Source organism: Halichoerus grypus, chromosome 11 (assembly GCF_964656455.1).
Source record: "Halichoerus grypus chromosome 11, mHalGry1.hap1.1, whole genome shotgun sequence".
NCBI lineage: Eukaryota > Metazoa > Chordata > Mammalia > Carnivora > Phocidae > Halichoerus > Halichoerus grypus.
In genome coordinates this window covers 46,002,203-46,023,619 of record NC_135722.1, presented here as the reverse complement: position 1 = coordinate 46,023,619, position 21,417 = coordinate 46,002,203, and the positions used below count along the sequence as shown (strand labels likewise).

Below are 21,417 nucleotides of genomic sequence, written 5' to 3'. Positions count from 1 at the left end.
CTGTATGTTAAAAATAATAGCGATAAATTAAAAATACAATAAAATATTAAATGCTGTTAAAAAAAACCTTTAGCAAAGATAAAGTTCAATGATTAAACTTTAAAAGAAAGGTTCTATCACTTCTATTTAATGTTACACTACAAATGCTTGCTACACAATAAGAAAAAGAAAGAACCGAATAAAGTTTGGAAAACAAGGTAAAAAGCACTACTAGATGACATGGATGGTACCGGATGATATAATTATCAGTATAAAGAACTACAAAGAATATGCAGACAAATTATTATATACAATGAAGTCTGCAACATTCATAAACTTACTATATTTCTATACATCAGACAAAAGCAATTAGGATATGTAATTTTTAAAGATACCATTTACGATAGCAACAACAGTAAAAACAAAATGAGAGTGTAACCAGGAATAGATCTAACAAAAGATGTATAAAGACTGTCATGGAGAAAATAATAAAATGTTATTAAAACAAATCAATCAAAATTGAAAGGCCAACTACAGAATAGGAGAAGATATTTGCAAATGATATATCTGATAAAGGGTTACCATCCAAAATATATAAATAACTTATAAAACTCAACACCCCGCCCAAATAAATCAATTAAAAAATGGGCACAAGACATGAACAGACATTTCTCCAAAGAAGACATATAGATGGCCAACAGATATGTAAAAAGATGTTCACCATCACTTTCCATCAGGGAAATGTAAACCAAAACCACAACGAGGTATCACCTCACACCTGTAAGAATGGCTAAAATCAAATACACAAGAAACAAGAGGTGTTGACCAGGATGTGGAGAAAAAGGAACCCTTGTGCACTGTTGGTGAGAATGCAAACTGGTGCAGCTACGCTGGACAACAGTATGGAATTTCCTCAAAAAGTTAAAAATAGAATTACTCTATGATCTAACAATTGCACTCCTGGGTATTTACCCAAAGGATACAAAAACACTAATTCAAAGGGATACATGCACCCCTATGCTTATAGCAGCATTATTTACAATGGAAGCAGCCTGTGTCCATTCATAGATGAATGGATAAAGAAAATATGGTATATTTATACAATGGAATATTATTCAGCTATTAAAAAAGAATGACATCTTGCCATTTGCAACAGCATGGATGGAGCTAGAGAGTATAATGCTAAGTGAAGTAAGTCCGAGAAAGACAAGCACCATATGATTTCACTCTTATGTGGAATTTAAGAACCAAAACAAATGAGCACAGGGGAAAGAGAGACAGAGACAGAGACAGAGAGAGAGCAATGAAGAAACTGACTCTTAATTATGGAGAACAAACTGATGGTCACCAGAAGGGAAGTGGGTGGGGAGATGGGTTAAATAGGTGACAGGGATTAAGGAGTGAACTTGTGATGAACACTGGGTGATGTTGGAATTGCTGAATCACTATATTATACAAGTGAAACTAATATTACACTGTACGTTAACTAACTGGAATTAAAATTAAAACTTTTAAAAGAAGCATTTAACAATAAAATAAAATGCAAAAAAGTTATTAAAACACAGTAAAGGCCTATATACATTAAGAAATATACTATATTTATGGAGAGAAAGACTTGTGAATATGTTAGTTCCTCCCTAAATTAGCCTACAGATTCAACATAATTTTAATCAAAGTCCCACTAGAGTTTCTCACGGAATTCAATAAGGTGATTCTTAAAATTATATAGAAAAGCAAAGGGCAAAGAATAGGCAAGATATTCCTTAGGAAGATAAAGCATGGGGACTTGTCTCGCAGATTTTAAATTCATTTTCATTGTAAAACTTTAAGGCTATATGATGCTTTTGGGCACCTGGGTCGCTCAGTCTGTTAAATGTCTGCCTTTGGCTCAGGTCATGATCCGGGGGTCCTGGGAATGAGTCCCAATAGGGCTCCCTGCTTAGTGGGGAGTCTGTTTCTCCCTTTGCCCCTCCCCCTGCTCATGCTCTCTCTCTCATGCTCTCTCTCTCTCAAAATAAATAAAATATTTTTTTAAAAAAGACTATAAAATGCTTTTGTGAAAATAGGCAAACAGATTTACAAAGCAGAAATTCTGAACAGACCCAATATTTATAGAAATGTGATGTATGAAAAGGGGGTCATACCAAATCATTGGAAAAAGGATATACTATTATATAAATAGTTCTGCAGGTAATTGATTATACATTTGGAAAAAAATAAACTGGATCTCTACTTCATACAGGTTCACAAAAAAAAATCAATTTTAGATTAAGGACTTAAATATGAAAGGTAAAATTATTAAATTTTTTATGAGGATATAAGAATATCTTTATGACCTCACAGTAGGAAAGGTTTTCTTGCACAAGACATAAAAAAGTATAAACCATAAAGGAAACAATTAATGAAACTGACTATATTAAAATAAAAAACTTACATTCACCAAAAATTATCAGAAAGAAAACCAAAAGAAAACCACAAACTAGGAAGCAATACCTGCAATATGAATAGCTTGGCATTCAGATTCATAAATTCAGATTCATAAATTCAGATTCATAAATCAATGAGAAAAAGATAATGCAAAAGAAGAAAAGGGCAAAAGAAGCAAATAGGCATTTCCTTACATAGAAAATATACAAAGCCAATAAACATGAAAAACTGTTCCATTTTATTAGTTATTAAGGAAATGCAAATTATAACTACAGTGATATACCCTTTAACAATCACCAGACCGGTAGAATTTAAAATTAATAAAGTCACAGTAACTCTCATACACTGTTGTAAGAGTGTAAGTTTGTAAAGATATTTTAGAAAACAATTTGTCATAATCTAGTAAAGGTGAAGTTGTACACATTCTTGACTCAGCAATTCCATTTCTATGTGTTTATTCAAGAGAAATTCCTGTACAAGTGCATCAGTGGATAAGAATGGTCAACAACAGTGTTTTCAGTTACAACACTGCTTTCATTACCAGAGTTAAATAGCCTTCAACAGTAGCATGGACTCATACAGCAATGAATGTAAACAAACCATAGTTTTATACATCAAGATGGATGAGCTTTATGAGCAGCTGCTCAACAAATACTGATTGTATCAATGAAAAAAACAGGATGATTGCAATTATACGAAGGTCAAAACAGGCAAAACTCAACTGAATTATATTTTAAAAGTATACATATTGGGTAAAACCATGAAGAAAAGCAAAGGAATGAATAATATCACATTTAGGAGAATGGTGCTAAGGGAGAGGAAGAGCGGGAAAAGTTGAGGTGGAGCTCCCAAGGACTTCAGTGTTAATCTTATATCTTGAACTGGGTGTTGGGTACATGTGTATTTATTTTATTACTATTCTTTAAACAATACATATGTCATAAATATTATGTATTTCACAAACAGAATTTCCTGAGTCACACAATGACTACTTGAAAACAAGGTCAAGTTCAGATGCAGAATGAATCATGATTAGCAAAGTTTACATACTAGCTACTGTTTGACGAACACATAATAGCATTACATGCACAGCTCAAATTTCTGCCTCACCAAAAATACAAATTACTATTTATCATAAATTGTTCTCAAATGGTCAACACAAAGAACATCAAATCCATGACTGTCAGCAGTCTGTTAAATCTCCATTAAATATCCCTTAGATATTATAGTAAACACTCAATGCAATCTGATATAACTAGCTAAGACAGTATTTTAAATTCCTTTTGTAAAAGCAATTATTTTACTGCCCAGAATATTTGGAAATTATTGTTGGTCTTTTCTACACATTTAGACAGATGTAACTGAGAGAAGTATAATACAACAAACTTGCAGAAAATGAAGAGTGCTACTTAAGGATTTTCCTGATCTGTACCAATAATTGTTTCAGAAGTAACGCAACTTAAGGATGGAAATCTGGAATTGGTTTTTAGATCCGATGAAATTCAAAAGCATTAATAATTGGAAGGGGTGATGAATAAGCAGAGCACAGAGGATTTTTAGTGTAGTAAAAATACTCCATATAATACCACAGTAATGGATATATCTCATCCGGTTGTCTAAACACCAAGAGTGAAACAATGTAAACTATGGACTTCAGATGATTATGATGTGTCAATATAGGTTCATTAATTGTAACAAATGTACCACTCAGGTGGGGAATGCTGATAATGGGGGAAGCTATGTATATGTGGGACAAAGGGTATATGAGAAATCTCTATACTTTCCCCTCAATTTTGCTGTGAAACTAAAACTCTTCTAAAAGTATTAATAAAAATAGTTATTAAAGACAAAAAGCATTATTAGTCTTTTGTCAGTAATTAATGAGAAACTGGTAGTCCATGGCACTCAATGGCAAAACAATTAAATTATCACCAATAGACAACTATAATCAAGTGCCTATAGATAACCAAGTAATTGTTGCCATAAATATTTTAATTCATATAAGAGGAACAATGAGGCTAGTCTGTTGTTTCAAAATGTACTAGAGAATTTGGAGAAAGGTTGTAATAAGCTCAAGTTGTTAAATTTCTATCATAAGGTCAGGTAAGGAACCAGTTTCTCTGATTGTTCTTAAAAATAAGTAAGATCCTGTAGCTGCAGGGTTGAGATGTCTAAATATCGTAACAAAGTATAATCCTGTAGGTGAATTACAATACAACTGGAGTTCACAGCCTCAAAGGATCTCATGTTAAATTAGGGTACTGACTGGGAAGAAGAGTCAATTTAACTACACTGGAACCATGTGTTCTAGAATCCCTTTCTCTAGATGGTTCTGAGTAGCATTGTCAGAGACTTGAAAGGTGGGAGTGGAACAGCACCCATGTTTGTGTTTAGAGGTCAGCATAGTGTCACCAATCTTCTGGCTTATCTTGTCAGTCAAGTCTGCAGCTCCTCCAAGCTCTTGCTGGACTTCCTTTCAGCTTCTTTGCATTCTGAGCTAGTGTATGTGCAGCTCTGTAGTAAATGGAATTTAGCTTTTTCTGCAAGTCAACTGCATCATCAAAGTTGAAGGTTTAAAGGCAGTGACAGATTAGCAGGGCCTCCAAATTTGTCCTTACTCTTCCTCTCTTCAAAAATAAGTAAATATATGGACTAAAGAATCTACAAGCATCAATTAATTACAGATGTATAATAAATCCTTATTTTAATTCACATATTAGACAAGGGCAAATCTAAACATTGTACTTTATCACAAGGATTATTAATAATTCTTTTAATATCCCCCTCCTCCCCCCTCTCTCCCTCAGTCATCTATTCAGGACTTTGCTGTGTTAGAGGGTATGTACATAGTCTCCTTTTGACTAAGTACCACCTGATTGCTCTCCAAAATAACTACACCTATCTCTGTTCTTCACCAGCAATGCATGAGGAATGAGGATTCCTATATTGCCACCCTTACCAACACTTTGCATTATTCTACTTTCTAATTTTTGCCAGTCTTAAGTAAGAAGATAAAGCTATTATTTTAATTTATATATCCTTATAGCTTTTCGAGTTCTCTCTTTTATAAAGAGCCTATTCATATCTTTTTTCAATTTTCTTTTTTTTAAGATTTTATTTATTTGAGAGAGAGAGAGAGAGAGAGACAGAAAGTGCACATGAGAGAAAGCATGAGGGGCAGGGAAAGGCAGAGGGAGAGGGAGAAGTTCAGCGGGGAGCCCAATGTGGGGCTCAATCCCAGGACCCGGGATCATGACCTGAGATGAAGGCAGGCACCCAACCAACTGAGCCACCCAGGTGACCCACATTTTTCAATTTTCACTGGGGTTGCTGTTTAACTCTTGGTGATTTAGAGAAAGTTTTTGTGTATTCCAGATATTATTTCCTTGTTGATTTTAGATAGTAAAACAAGTAAGAATTCTGGTCTATTAATTAACATCTGTATATTAACTTCATTCATGCTGTCCTTCATTGATTAAAAGGTTTTAGGGCACCTGGATGGCTTAGTTGGTTAAGCGTCTAACTTGTGATTTTGGCTCAGGTCATGATCTCATGGGTTGTGGACTGAGCTCCACACTCAGCATGGAGTCTGCTTGAGATTCTCTCCCTCTGTCTCTCCCCCAACTCATGCATGAGTGCTGTCCCTAAAATAAATAAATCTTCGACACAGGGCTAAATCCCAGAACCCTGGGATCATGACCTGAGCCGAAGGCAGATGCTTAATGACTGAGCCACCCAGGCACCCCTAAAAAAAAGTTTTAATAACTTAAGAAATCCATCTGGTTTTCTATTGCCTGTATTTACATTTACATTTACTTTGTATTACTGCATCGATGTTTTAAATTTTAAATTTTAAGAATTTCTTCCCTGCCCTTAGGTCACAAAGATATTCATCTTCATTTCTATTAACTTTGGAGTTCTATCATTACTTATAGATGTTTAAGCTATCTGAAGAATATCTTTATAAGTGTCACTATCTAGGAATGCTTTCTCTTCACAGTGATCCACTTCTCCCAATACCATTTATTAAATAAGTTCTCCTTTCTCCACTGATTTGTGATACCCATTAAGTTCCCATAAACACCAGTTAAGTCTCGGGGCGCCTGGGTGGCTCAGTCATTAAGCATCTGCCTTCGGCTCGGGTCATGGTCCCAGGGTCCTGGGATCGAGCCCCGCATCGGGCTCCCTGCTCAGCGGGAAGCCTGCTTCTCCCTCTCCCACTCCCCCTGCTTGTGTTCCTTCTCTCACTCTGTCTCTGTCAAATAAATAAATAAAATCTTTAAAAACAAAAAAAAAACACCAGTTAAGTCTCTATGTACTCTATTTAATGGTTTATTAGTCTACTTGTGTTCTAGTACAACACTACTCTTATTATTTAATCATTTGACAGAGAGATAGAGAGCACAAGTAGGTAGAGAGGCAGGCAGAGGGAGAGGGAAAAGCAGGCTCCCCGCCGAGCAGGGAGCCCGACGCGGGACTCGATCCCCAGACCCTGGGATCATGACCCAAGCCGAAGGCAGCCGCTTAACCGACTGAGCCACCCAGGCGCCCAGGTTGAGTTTTTCTATAGCAACTGTTATTTTAAAAAATGGAAGAAAAAAAAAAAGATCCACAAGTTTCCAGAATACAGGCTTCTGATCTAAATTTAAATTTAGCTATAGAGCACCTAATTGCCACCTATTGTGTTTTGAAGAACACAGCATCGGTGAGCGAAAGGCACAGAGTGAATAAAAACAAAAAACAAAAACTAGATTCAGAACTCACCTCTTTGATTTATGAGCTCTGTGACTTGGGAAAACTATTTAATTTCTTTGGGCCTATTTCTAGAGGGTAGTAGTGACTGTGCCTAACCCAGTTTCAGAGCCAGAAGAAAGCTGAGGTTGTCGGAGGCCATCAGAGTGATACACGTACCCAAGAAGAAGGACAGGACAATTACGGATGATGACTAGATGGTTCTCTCACAAGGGAGAGTGGGGAATGAAAGCAGAGTTGGGGAACAATGGTAGGTACTGACTTTGTTGTAGGGGTCCTTCTGCTTAGGTCATACTCCATACAAAGTAAAGCAAAGAATGACAAAATAAAAAGAATGTGTACATGGTGAAGTCTGCTGACTGTAAGCTCCACTTTAGCATGATCTGGTTGAGCTATTTGGATGAGAAACTCCTAATCTCAGTATCTTTAGTAAAATCTTTTTCTCTGGCTGTTCACATTTCTCAAAGAACTGTTTTCCAATTTCCTGACTTGAGAACAAGTTGCCAGAGTTCTGGGAGCTGAAGGCAGAAAGTCTACTGGTATTCTCAATATTTGGCATTCACTTAACTCTCGTTTGCAGAAAACCAGAATTTCCCTCAGCCAGACCTAGTGTCTCCCAGGGTAGTGATGTCCTCTCTCTTAAAAATAAATACACAAACAAACAAACAAACCTCTAATCTTCTACAAGGGTAAAGGAGGAGCAGCTGGCTGTTTACACAGAATTGAAAAATTACCTAGGCGGGCAATCCAACTGCATCTTAAAGGGACTTTCAACCAATCCTCTTTTTAATGTTTTAGCCCCACCTAAACCTCCTGTTTTCAGAGATTACTTGATGTCCCCAATCCCTAAGCCTTTTGCAGTTCTGCAAATTAGGCTGCTTCAAGGCTTTTACAACCATCAGTTAGGAAAAGGCGGTCTTGAGTCTGCTAAATAAAGTCATTCAACAGCAGCTTTCCAGTATCCAAAATGTCATTGCTCTTGTCTCCTCTCCTGCTTTGCCTGTGGGTTTCTACATTTTAAAAAATCCTTTACTTTTGTTTTACTGGAGTTTTGGGTAGTGGCTGAGGTTAAATGTCCATATTCAATCTGTTCACTTTAACCAGAAATTACTCTACCTACTTCTCTCATCTCCCACCATCTTTCTACCCTACATTTGGCAACACAGAAATATTTTTCAATTTTCAAAAACACAGGCCCTTTCTATATTTGTTTTCCTACTAACAACTTCCTCTATCTGGAATACTTTCCCTTTCAATTCTTGTCTGACAAACGCCTTCTGTGACCATGTCCTTCCCACTCAAAATCCAGTAATCCTTTAATAGCATTCAGAGTTTTACACAAATCTCTATCAGTGCATATCCCACTATACTATATATATTTACCTGTGAGATTTTCCTTCTGGATTGTGAACTCCTTAAGAACCAGGATATCTTAATCACTTCAGTATGAAGTGTATCTCCATATCTAGTATAGAGACTAGTATAGAGTAGAAATCAGTAAATGAAGGAAGAGAAGAGAGGAAGGAAGTAAAAAACTTACCTTGGTAAGTAAAATGTATTCTACTGATTAATATACTCTTAATATGTTAGTCTGTTTTGGGTTGCTCTAACAAAATACCACAGACTGAGTGGTTTATACAATGGAAATTTAGTTCTCATGTTCAGGAGGTTGGAAGTTCAAGATCAGGATGCCGGCATGGTCAGCTGAGGGCCCTCTTCCAGGTTGTAGACTTTTTATATCCTTTCATGGTGGAAGGGACAAAGGGAGCTCTGTTGACTCTCTTTTATAAGGGTATTAATCTCATTCATGAGGGCTCCATCTTAATGATCTTATCACCTCCCCAAATCCCCACCTCCTAATACCATCACCTTAGGGGTTAAGTCTCCAACATACGAATCTGGGAGAACATATTCAGACTACAGCACTTAACAAAATCCCCAAATTTGCTACTTCATACATACAAACAGTGCATGAGTGTCCTTAAAAATTTGTAGATTGCTCTTTCTACCTCCAGCCATGCTAGTGAGTGGAGCTGCACCGTGTCCACCCACCCAACCAGAATGTATGGTTGTGGGGAAATGCTCTAGCTTCTGGATCAAGAGGAACAAGCAGACATACAGCACCGAGCCCAATAACCTGAAGGCTCACAACTTCCGCTACAACAGGCTGATTCACCACAAGACTGTGGGCCCGTGGCCAAGGGCAAAGGCGTAGTGGTGGTCATATGGTAGAGATACCGGCGAAAACCCGCCACCTCCTATGTGCAAGCCGCCATTAACAAGAATGCCTGGGCCACCCTCAGCAGCATCATGCACGTGATCTTCAAGAACAAGTACTGCCCAGATCTGTGCATGGATGCCATTCACAGAGCCAGCATCATCCTGCACAGCCAGAAGCCTACAATGGTGAAGAACCGGAACCACCCCAAGAGCTCCTGAGCACCTGCCCTCCACCTCCAAAGCAATAAAGATATCAACCACCTCAGAAAAAAAATTTAGATTAAGTCAATCTGATGTGGAAGTTTGGGGTTGCAGAGTAGAAGCCTTTTTTCTCATACTTTTAAACTCCTCTGTGGTTTCCTATATTCTGAGTCCTCAGCCTAAGAGCCCAATATAAGAATCTACCCAGCAACCAATGAATTTTTATGAAAACATTTTCTTGGTGTCTGAAATTCTCAGCCTTGACAAAATCTGAGGCTTAGACTTTGAAGCCTCTCCTCTTTAATAAGGCAGGATCTTTGGTTACTTTCTGAGATACTGACCACCGTGAGCTGAAGTCACACTAAGCCCAATGTTGAGTAGCTTACTTTTTTTTTTTTCATAGTAAGACTTTCTCAATGAAAACAAAGTCACTGATTTGCATCCCAGCACAAGTTCCTTATCTTGTCACAGACTAGCACTTTGAACAGTATTTGTATTAGACCACTTCACTCTCCCCTCCTTGTATCTTCTCTTCCACATTTTCTATCTTCCTGTTTCTCTCTGCTCCACTATGTGTAATTGCTTCACGTGTATATTCCAGTTCACTAGAATTCTTTCACTGTGTCTAGACTGACGTTTAACCTATCCACTGAGTTTTTTGTAATTACGTATTTCTTTGTTTACTTATTTAATACCAATAAATTTCAAACATATATCAAAGTTGAAAGAATTTTACACTGAACACCTATACATTTCCCCTTATGGTGTATCATGAACAGTTTACTAGGCTTGCTTTATTATTTATCTATCCATCTATCTATCCATTAATCCATATTATTTTAGTACATTTCAAAGTAAATAGCAGACATCAATTATTATGAAATTGTTGGATCATAGGATAGGTATATGCTTAGTTTTTTTTTTAATTTTATTTTATTATGTATATGCTTAGTTTTAAAAGACTCTCTCAGACTCTCTTTCTGAAGTGACTGTACCAGGTTACATTCTCAACAATAAAGTATAAGATTTCCAGTTACTTTACAACATTGCCAATATTTGGCATTGTCAGTCTAATCTTAGCATATGGGTGGGTTATATAGTAGTCTCTCACAGTGATTTTAATTTGCATTTCTCTGATGACTAATGATATTGAGACCTTTTTCATGTGGTTATTGACCAGTCACATATTATTTTGTGAAGTATCTGTTTAAATTTTCCATTTTTTAAAATTGATTTGTTCAGCTTCTTAATTTGCAGTTCTTTATATAAACACGATACCAGTTCTTTGCCATATATATATATATATATATATATATATATATATATATAGGGAATATTTTTTCCCAGTTTTGCCTATTCATTTTCGTAATGGGGTCTTTTGATGAGCATAAGTTTTAATTTTGATAAAGTATAATGATCTTTTTTTTCCCCTTTTTTGGTGATCACTTTCTGTGATCTAAGAAACTGTTGCCTATTCCTAAGTCATGAAACTATTCCGTGTTTTCCCCTAAAAGCTTTATGGTTTCAAATTTTATGTTTAGATCTATACTCTACAACTCAAAGTTATCCTTGTGTTTGATGTGACATAAAGTTTGAGATTCATTTTTTTCCATATGGATATTCAGTTATTCCACTACTATTTGTGGAAAAAATTTCCCTTTCCCTATTGGGTTACTTTGGTGCTTTTGTCAAAAATCCCATAAATGTGGGTCTATTTCTGGGTGCTCTTTCCACTGATTTATTTGTTGGTGTTTATGTCAGTACCACAGTGTCTTGATTATTGTGGGTTGATAGTAAGTCTTGAAATCAGGTAGTGTAAGTCATCCAATTTTGTTCTTTTTCAAGATTTTTTGGCCATTCTAAGTCCTCTGCATTTCCATATAAATTGCAGAGTCCACCTGTCAATCTCTATAGAAAAGTCTGTTGCAATTTTGATTGGGATTGCATTCAACTTATAGATCAATTTGCTGAGAACAGACATCTTAACAATATTGAGTTTTCCACATCCTCTGAATTTTTATTTTAAGTGATTATATAAACTCAGCTGTCCATTTTTGTTAGTTTCTGGTTATTGGCTTATTTTGTACTCCATCTTTTATTTAAATATTTTAATTATATATTCAAGTTGGATAATCCCAAAATATAGTCTTGGAGAGTGCAAATCTGTTGTTGGTTGTATCTGTTGACATTAATTCATACTGGCTCACTTCCTTGGTATTCAATCATTTTTAAATAATGAGTTCATATTTTATTGAATTTAATCTGTGGGAATCCTGACTACCTAATTTGGGGCTGCATTCTTCCAGAAAGGATTTACAATTGATTCTTTTAGAGGCAAGGGTGAGGGGCATGTTACTATTGAATAGGGATTATTTTATTTCTCTTCTAATGTCCCAGACTAATACAAAACTCTCAGGTTTAAACAGCTCTCCTATAGAGGCCAATGCTTAATTGTGCTCACAAACTTGGTTTTCCCAACTGCTAACTGCTCAGAATTTGGTTTTCCCTATTTGTCCTTTTCTTGAGAATAGAAGACAGGCTTTTTAGAAATTTCCTTTTCTCCTTAGAAGAAACAATGTATCAAAATCACATGGGTATTTTTCTTTTTAAAATTTTTTTCTTTTTACAAGTTTTCTAAGATCTATTTCTACTACATTAGTGAGAGGGTTCCTCTAGCACGCAGTTGTTTATGATGCTGAAAATGGAGGACTTCACTGGGTTGTTTTTTTTTAAATTTTTTTATTGTTATGTTAATCCCCATACATTACATCATTAGTTTTAGATGTAGTGTTCCATGATTCATTGTGTGTGCATAACACCCTTCACTGGGTTTTTAAATCATAATTTATTGTTAAAAAATTTTAGCAATGGGACGCCTGGGTGGCTCAGTGGGTTAAGTGTCTGCCTTTGGCTCAGGTCATGATCCCAGGGTCCTGGAATTGAGTCCTGCAATGGGCTCCATGCACATTGGGGAGCCTGCTTCTCCCTCTGCCTGCTGTCCCCCCTTCTTGTGCTCTCTCTCTCTCTCTTTCTGACAAATAAATAAATAAAAATCTTTAAAAAATTTTAGCTACAATCTTGACATCATGTATCTGCTAAAGTTTTAATCATGTCTCTGCTAAAAATGAAAAGTTAAGGCCATAATATTTTTGGAGAGATTTATAATAATCTCAGTTATAAAAACACCCAAAATATGATGTTATTTGAAATGAGATGATACATAGGAATAATCTATAACCTCTATAAACCAGTCCTTTAAAAAATTTCCTTGGCATTGAAAGAACCTAATAAATAAAATAGTCCCCTATAGTACTCATGTTCCACTTTATTTTCCCTTGAGGACAGGGAAGGACAGAAAAACTTCAAAATCACGAAAAGCAAAAATTACTAAAGTTTTTGAATCACTAGCTAAAAATTAGTTCACTTAGTTGAGGTTTCTTTCTTAAAATACCAACACAGATGTTTGGCCTCTCTGCCTTGAAACTCTATGCTTTTGTAAAAAATGTTCAGAATGTCACGTTAAATCCCCACAAGTAACATTGTTGCAACAAGAATATAAATACTAACAAATCCCAAGTTAGTAATAAATAACCCATTAAAATAAAAATATCATATGTGAGCCCATTTATAACCGAGAAGAGCCTCTATATAATGTTAAACAACAGCATGTGCTGGAATAAAGACAGGATCCATTTTTATGTACTTATGAAATACTGAATTAAAAAATATTAAGCGCCCTAGCCCAGGTGTATTTGAAAGCAGAAAAAAACATCCATGCCTTTTTCTCCCCAGAAATATGATTATTCAAATGAAAAAGGAAAATATTCATAGCCTGAGGGTACCTGGCTCTTCTATAAGTGATCAATTGGTGTATGCTAAAATTAAATTTAAAAAAACCTTAAAACTTAATTCCTAAGTTAATAAACAGCACAGAAAGTACTAATGAAAAAAAAGCTTCCTAAAATAGTTTTTGTAGTTTTATCAGCAGTCATAGGGTACCAAGAAATTACCTAACTTTAGGGCTTCTAGAGACCTAGAATCTGTTAATTAAATTCGTTTGTTCTCTATAAATACAGCAGCAAAGTAAGGGCAGCAAAGTAACAAAAGATGTGGCTTTATTTAGGTCAAATTTATTATGTTTTATTCTTCTCATAAAGGTGCTCAATGATGTCCTTCCCACAAAAAGAATCTTTTTTTAATTTATAAAATATATGCTTATGTTTTATATAATTTAACTATGCGTGTGTGTGTGTGCGCCTAATCCATACACCAGAAGTAACTATTATTTAGGATTTACTGCAAATATGCTTCTAAATTTTTAGTATGTTATAATACAGACGTGTAATTTTAGGTCAAAAATAGAATCATATTAGATCTACTTTATGTAACTTCCGTTTTGCCTACCTAGCAATATATAATAGAAGTTTTCCATATGGGCACTTATTACAGATCTACTCTTTTTATGTTGTAGCTGAGCAGTATTCCAAATAGTTATACATAATTAAATTAATCAATATCCAAATGGTAAACATTTAGGTTGCTTTTAATTATTGCTATTATTATAAACTATTATAGTTAGTATAAAATACCTTTTAAAATAAGAATGTCTTCCAGTAAAGGTGAATCATCTCCTATCTTGTCAATTTGCTTAAACAAACTACAGAGTACTTGTTACAAGATTGCATTTTTGATGCTAGATTTTAAGTTAGAATTTCAGAGAAAAATATCCTTTGAAATGAGTTTGAAGATACCACAATTTATTTATCCATTCTAATGCTGGTTGGCAAATTAGTTGTTTTGTTTTCTGCTATTTCAAACAATGTTCCTATGAACATTTTTGTGCATGTCTCTTGGTATATGGGTAAGAGCTCATCTAAGAGTGGAATCACTGGGTCACAGACTATATTCTTAATTTTAATGTAGTCAAATTTATCAATCTTTTCTTTTAAGATCAGCACTATTTGTGACTTGTTTAACAAATCTATCCCTACCCCAAAGTCAAGGATATCTCCTTTATTTTATTTTATTTTTTTTAAAGATTTTATTTATTTATTTGACAGAGAGAGAGGTAGCAAGAGCGGGAACACAAGCAGGGGGAGTGGGAGAGGGAGAAGCAGGCTTCCCGCCGAGCAGGGAGCCCGATGCGGGGCTCGATCCCAGGACCCTGGGATCATGACCTGAGCCGAAGGCAGACGCTTAACGACTGAGCCACCCAGGCGCCCCAAGGATATCTCCTTTAAAGATTGTTTGAAAAACTGTAAAGGTTGGCTTTTCATATTTAAGTCTTTAGTCCACATGAAACTGCTTTTAATGTATAGTGTGGTATACGTACACCAGTGAGGTATCTGTACATTTTTCGTGTACATGGTCACCTAATTGTCCCAGCACTATTTACTGAGTTTTTTATCCTCTTGTCACTGATCTGAAATGACAATTTTGTTATAAGTCACATTCCCATATATGTGTACCTCTGTGTATTATCTGTCATCATCCGTTTATGAACTCTGTTCTATATTCTGTTCTTTTGGTCAATCTCTTTATGATTGTGCCAATACCACACTGTCTTAATTACTACAGTTTTAAACTAATTAAAAATTGTTTTAAGTTTTGTTGAGGTATAATTTATAAATAAAATGGTAAAATATTTTAAGTGTACCTGGTGGTGATTTGATATAAGCATACATCATGAAAGGATTTCCATATTTATCTGTTTTGTTGTTGTTGTTGTTGTTGATGTTTGGTACAAACATTTAAGTTCTACTCTCTTGGCAAATTTCAAGTACATAATACAGTTTTATCAACTACAGTCACCACATTTTAAATTAGATCCTCAGGCCTTAGCCATCAAATAGCTAAAAGTGTGCACCTCTTACCAACTTCTCCCTATTTCCCCCACCCCTCAGGCCCTGGCAACCACTTTTTCACTCTGTTTCTAAGAGTTTGACTTTTTTTTTTTTTTAAGATTCTACATATCTGTGATACCATGTAGTATTTATTTTTCTCTGTCTGGCTTATTTCACTTATCATGATGCCTTCAATATCTATCCATGTTATTGCAAATGGCAGGACTTCCTTCTTTCTCATGGTTGAATACTTTTATTGCTTATATATACCACATCTCCTTTTCCTATTCATCTGCTGATAGACACTTAGGTTGTTTTCATATCTTGGCTATTGTTAAAAATGCAGTGAACATGGGGGTGCAGATACCTTTTCAATATCCTGTTTTCCTTTGGATATACTCAGAAGTGGGATTGTTGTATCATATACTTGTTCTGGTTTTAATTTTGTGTTTTTCATAGAGGTTGTATCAATTTACATTCCTACCAACAGTGCACAAGGGTTCCCTTTTTTCCACATCCTTCACAACACTTATCTTTTATCTTTTTGGTTAATAGCCATTCTAACAAATGTGAGGTGGTACCTCATGGTGATTTTGATTTGTATTTCCCTGATGATTAGTGATGCTGAACACATTTTCAGGTACCTTTTGGCCATTTGTATGTATTCTTTCTCTTTCTTTTCTTTCTCTTTCTTTCTTTCTTTCTTTCTTTACTTACTTATATGTCTTCTTTTAAACTAATTTTTGATATCTGACAGGACAAATTCCCAAGTTTGTTGTTGTTTTAGGAATATGTTGGTAATTCTTAGGCTTTTGCTCTTCCAGTTGGGATTCTGATGGAAATTGCATTGCCTCTATTGATTATTTTGGGGAGAACTGATATCTTCACAATATTGAGTTTTCCAACTCATGGACATGGTGTATCTTTCCATTTAATTAGGCCTTCTTTCACCCATAAATTTTATTATTAATTATACCTAGTAATTCTCATTTTCCAATCTAACAGAATTTAACATGCATTTTGTTTACTTTCTCTAGAGTCTCACAGATAGTCTTTGAATTCTTAATATTTAATTACATTCTTCTTGTGCAAAAAGTTTGAGAAACAGTATTTGTATCACCTGTAAAGAATATGATGCCAATGTCATAAAATATCTAACATGTGAGACAGGATGGAGAAATCATATTATTCGCTTCTCCTAAATTGTCTTCACTATTTTATGGGAAGTTTATTTCTGTAAGATAATATATATATTTTGATGCCAAGTAGAAGTATTTTTTGACCTTTATGCATGATGCTTAGCAAATACTTAATCAAGTAATTCATTTATAACTTGAATTATCCATCACTCATTACCCTCTACCTTAATAGTACAACTAAAAACTGACTGAAATGAATAATTAAAATTATTATTAAAATCTAACATTAAGTAACATAAAACTGAATGTCATAAAGATGACTTTTCATTTTTCATTTTCAGAAAGTTTGCTTAAAAAAAAAATAACCTAGTATTTTTCTTTTTTTTTAAGATTTTATTTTATTTGAGAGAGAGAGAGACAGAGCACAGAGGGAGAGTGAGAAGGAAAAGCAGACTCCCCGCTAAGCAGAGAGCCCGATGCGGGGCTCAATCCCAGGACCCCGAGATCATGACCTGAGCCAAAGCAGACGCTTAACTGATTGAGTCACCCAGGCTCCTCTACCCTAGTATTTTTCAAGAGAAAACAACAGTAGTATGAAAAACTCAGTATTTATGCCAAGTAATAAATAAGTGTTTCTGACAGAAATGGTATGGATATTGGTTCTTCATCCTATTCACTGTGGAAGGCACAAGAACTTGACATATCAATAATTACAGAATCTCCTGGGAAAATAAAAAGTATTCTCAAATATTAGGAATAATCTGAAAGAAATAAAAATTACCTGTAGAGTACAGTTCATCATCCTTATTATATAGTCAAACTGTTGATGGTCTAATATAGCCCGATTTTGCTGGACATGTAAACCCAGCTCATCAGTGAGACACTGTCTTGCTGCCTTTCCTTTAAGGGCTCTCAATGCAGCTGGAAGGGTCTAAGGCAAGAGACGCAGAAATGAACAAAAGGTATCAATGGAAAAAAACAACATTCAATCACACTGAAAATTAAAGTGCACCCTATAAACCATTTAACAAAGATATTAGAATTAAACTTCCAGAAAAGAGTGGATTTGCTATTAAGAACAATTATAAAATAGATGGGTTTATCGTTATTTTTATTTGTAAGCCAGCATGAAAAATAAGTAGAACTGATTTATGTAATAAGTTAAAAAACATTAACTTCACTTAATAAAAAAACTCAACAAAACTTTGGTTACCAAAACACTCATGACACTTAGATACCTTCTTCCAATACCTGACCACATCTCTGTGGCAAAAATAGAAGGAAAAACTAAAATGACAAGAAACACAGGTGATTTTATTCTTTTAAATTGGTAAGTTATTTAATCACTAGTCAGTTTTAATTTATGACTAGAAAATTCTACATCTCCTCTCCTCATTTCAATATCATAATAAAGAAGGGAAAAGGACTCAGATCAACAAACAGAAATGTCTAGATTTATGCATTAAAATTCTTTCACTTTATCACCCAGAAGAATGTCTCTCCCAGTTCACCATTTAGAGCCTAGTTAATGTACTTTATATAAAATAATAATAGGCTTATTTAACTTTGAAAACCTAAAAAATATAGAATAAAGGAGCAAATAAGAAGGAAGGGAAAAAGTCTGAGAGTATAACAATATTATAGGCAGGTACAAGAAACAGGATGTAAAACCTGAAAGCAAGAAAAGCAAAAGGAAGTCTATTATAACACTTCAAGCAAAAGAGAAAATGGAAACCAAAAAAAAGTCAAAACCTAAAAAGGCTTGGGGTCATTTACTATAAGGGTAAAAATGTTACTCTTTTCATGCTTTAGCCTCTTGTAATAGATGTTCAGGGCTATGATGAGTCACTAAGATTACATTATGTTTAACACGTTTTCTTAAAGAAGGCAAGAAAATGTGCTTTAATGAGGCACATTTAAGTTGAATACCACTGTTTTTACAATTCATTTATTATTCTGAGTAGATTCTTTACAATAAATAAAATTATATTTAAAATGTTAAATTTTGGGGCGCCTGGGTGGCTCAGTCGTTAAGCGTCTGCCTTTGGCTTGAGTCATGATCCCAGGGTCCTGGGATCGAGTCCTGCATCGGGCTCCCTGCTCTGTGGGAAGCCTGCTTCTCCCTCTCCCACTCATCCTGCTTGTGTTCCCTCTCTCACTGTGTCTCTCTCTGTCAAATAAATAAATAAAATCTTTAAAAAAAGGTTAAATTTCTAAGTAATATGTCAAAATAGGATTTAAAGAACAATATTTAAAAGTTTAAGGAAAAAAATCACTATCAATATTTCTCTGGTAGCCATATAACTAGGCATGGCAAAGATTTTAAATCTTAGAGACAATTCATTTAAAATGATCAAAACAGGGGCGCCTGGGTGGCTCAGTTGGTTAAGTGGCTGCCTTCAGCTCAGGTCATGATCCCGGAGTCCTGGGATTGAGCCCCATGTCGGGGTCCCTGCTCAGCGGGGAGCCTGCTTCTCCCTCTGCCTGCTGCTCTGCCTGCTTGTGCTCTCTCTCTGTCAAATAAATAAATAAAATCTTTAAAAAAATAAAAAAAAATAAAATGATCTAAACAATGAAAGGACACTTGATAAGGAAAAGAGATGGAATTAGAGGAGAGGTCATTTAGCAAGCTAAACATGTAAATCTGAAAGGGAAATGATGAACGCTTACTTGGGAAAGAAGGCATTTTATTACCTTTTCAGTCTCCAATGTTTTATTTTCAAATATGAATGAGATGCAGTTTCTAACAACTTCCAATCTCTGTGCACTGTTGAAAACTGTTGTGACCTTATCCATTATCGAAACTAGCAGAGGAATGTAAAGACAACATAAATAAGTTAAACTCCTTTGGCAATTACAAAAGCAAAAGGAATATTACTGTTTACAGTTTATATGGCTGTATCTATTTACATGACCAACATTTAGGATTTATCCTTTTCCCCGGTTACATGGCATTGAAGGTATTCCATTTCATTACCTTGATTACATATTTAGGTTTTGAAATGTCAGGCTAGTCAATGACTTATTGAGGATAATTTCACAAGAGAGATTCCAATGATAAAATGAACTCACGCAAATTAATTCATACTGCCCAGTAAAACTTTATTAATCAAAAGTAAACATCCTCTTTTAACTTCAATTGTAAACAAACTGATAAATGTTTGGGGTACAGTATCATGACAAAAGTAGGTAATACTTATATGTGAGAGGACTACTAACAAAAAAGCTGGTATTTCTAAAATATTACCAAAGAAAAACCACATACCACAAAAAATCAGATTCTACAAATTTGAGTAGAGACGAATTGAGAAAGCACTATACAAAAAGAGAAATGATTATGGCTCAAGAATTGCTATATGAACTTGGGAGTGGTTTTTTAGTCCTATGAACTACGTACAGTACCTTTACCATAAGATTGAATAATTCTAGTCTAATACACAGGCTAAAATTACTTAAAATAAATTTACCTTACTAAAAGAATATTAGAAGGATATAAATAAAAGTAGTATTAGTTAAATAAAAGTATAATTTCACTAACACCTTTACTGTATCATTGGTACAAAAGATGTAGTATCAATAATTCTTAAGCCAAAAAGAAAGACCCCTTATATATATTTTTTCTTTTTATTTGAGTGTAGTTGACACACAACGTTACATTAGTTTCAGGTGTACAACTTGGTGATTTGACAGGTTTATACATTATGCTTTGTTCACCACAAGTGTAGCCACCATCTGTCCCGTTATTTGGCGATTACAATATCATTGCCTGTATTCCTTATGCTGTCTTTTCTTTAAGATTTCATTTATTTATTTGAGAGAATGAGAGAGAGCAAGAGGGAGAGAGCACAAGGAGGGAGAGGGGTATAGGGAGAAGGAGAAGCAGGCTCCCCACTGAGCAGGGAGCCTGACCTGGGGCTTAACTGCAGGACCGGATCATGACCTGAGCCAAAGGCAGACGCTTACCCAACTGAGCCCACCAGGCACCCCCATGCTGTGTCTTTTATTTCTGTTACTTATTCATTCCATAACTAGAAGCATGTATCTCCCACTCCCCTTGACCCATTTCGCCCAAACCCCTCCCTCCCCTGGCAACCATCAGTTTGTTCTCTATATTTATAGGTCTGATTCTGCTTTTTAAGACCCCTTATATTTTATGGCTGCTCTTGGAATCTAAAAGCATAATCCCTTCACTTCCCCTCATACCTAGGAAGAAAGACTATCATATCTTACTTATTAACATCCCTTTCATTTCATTAATACAAAATCTTATATCCTTCAAATCATTTTTAAAACTTTCTTATTTTGAATAATTTTAAGCTCACGAAAAGCTACAAAATAGTACAGAGAAGACTCATGCATTCATCACTTTAGCTTCCCCCAATGGTGACATCTTACCTAACTATAGCGCTTTATCAGAATCAGGAAATCAATTGGCACCATATAATTAACTAGACAATAGAACTCAAATTTTACCAGTTTTCTTCAAATCATTTTTTTAAAGATTTATTTATTTGACAGAGAGAGACACAGCGAGAGAGGGAACACAAGCAGAGGGAGTGGGAGAGGGAGAAGCAGGCTTCCCGTGGAGCAGGGAGCCCGATGTGGTGCTCGATCCCAGGACCCTGGGATCATGACCTGAGCCGAAGGCAGACGCTTAACGACAGAGCCACCCAGGCACCCCCAAATCATTTTTAATGATTTAATCATGCAACACTGATATTCTGCATGACCATGATGGTTAAATAGATTATTTCACATGACTCTTCTGTACGAAATGCTCATTCTTAATTTGCGTGCTCTGGGGCTTCCCCTACATGAAGGTCAGTGGAATAGACTGAAATAGAAATCTATCTATA

General features: G+C 35.3%; 1 protein-coding gene across 4 annotated transcripts in view; it reads right to left on the bottom strand.

Moving 5' to 3' along the window:
* SBF2 (SET binding factor 2) overlaps positions 1-21,417 on the bottom strand; it is a 454,330-nt gene that overhangs the window by 146,564 nt on the left and 286,349 nt on the right. For all 4 annotated transcript variants that reach the window (XM_078058407.1, XM_078058408.1, XM_078058411.1 and 1 more), the window contains exons 15-16: positions 19,256-19,365; positions 17,343-17,492 (exon numbers count right to left, since the gene is read on the bottom strand). In XM_078058407.1, coding sequence (XP_077914533.1) covers positions 17,343-17,492; positions 19,256-19,365 — 260 coding nt within the window. The remainder of the gene's footprint in view (positions 1-17,342; positions 17,493-19,255; positions 19,366-21,417) is intronic.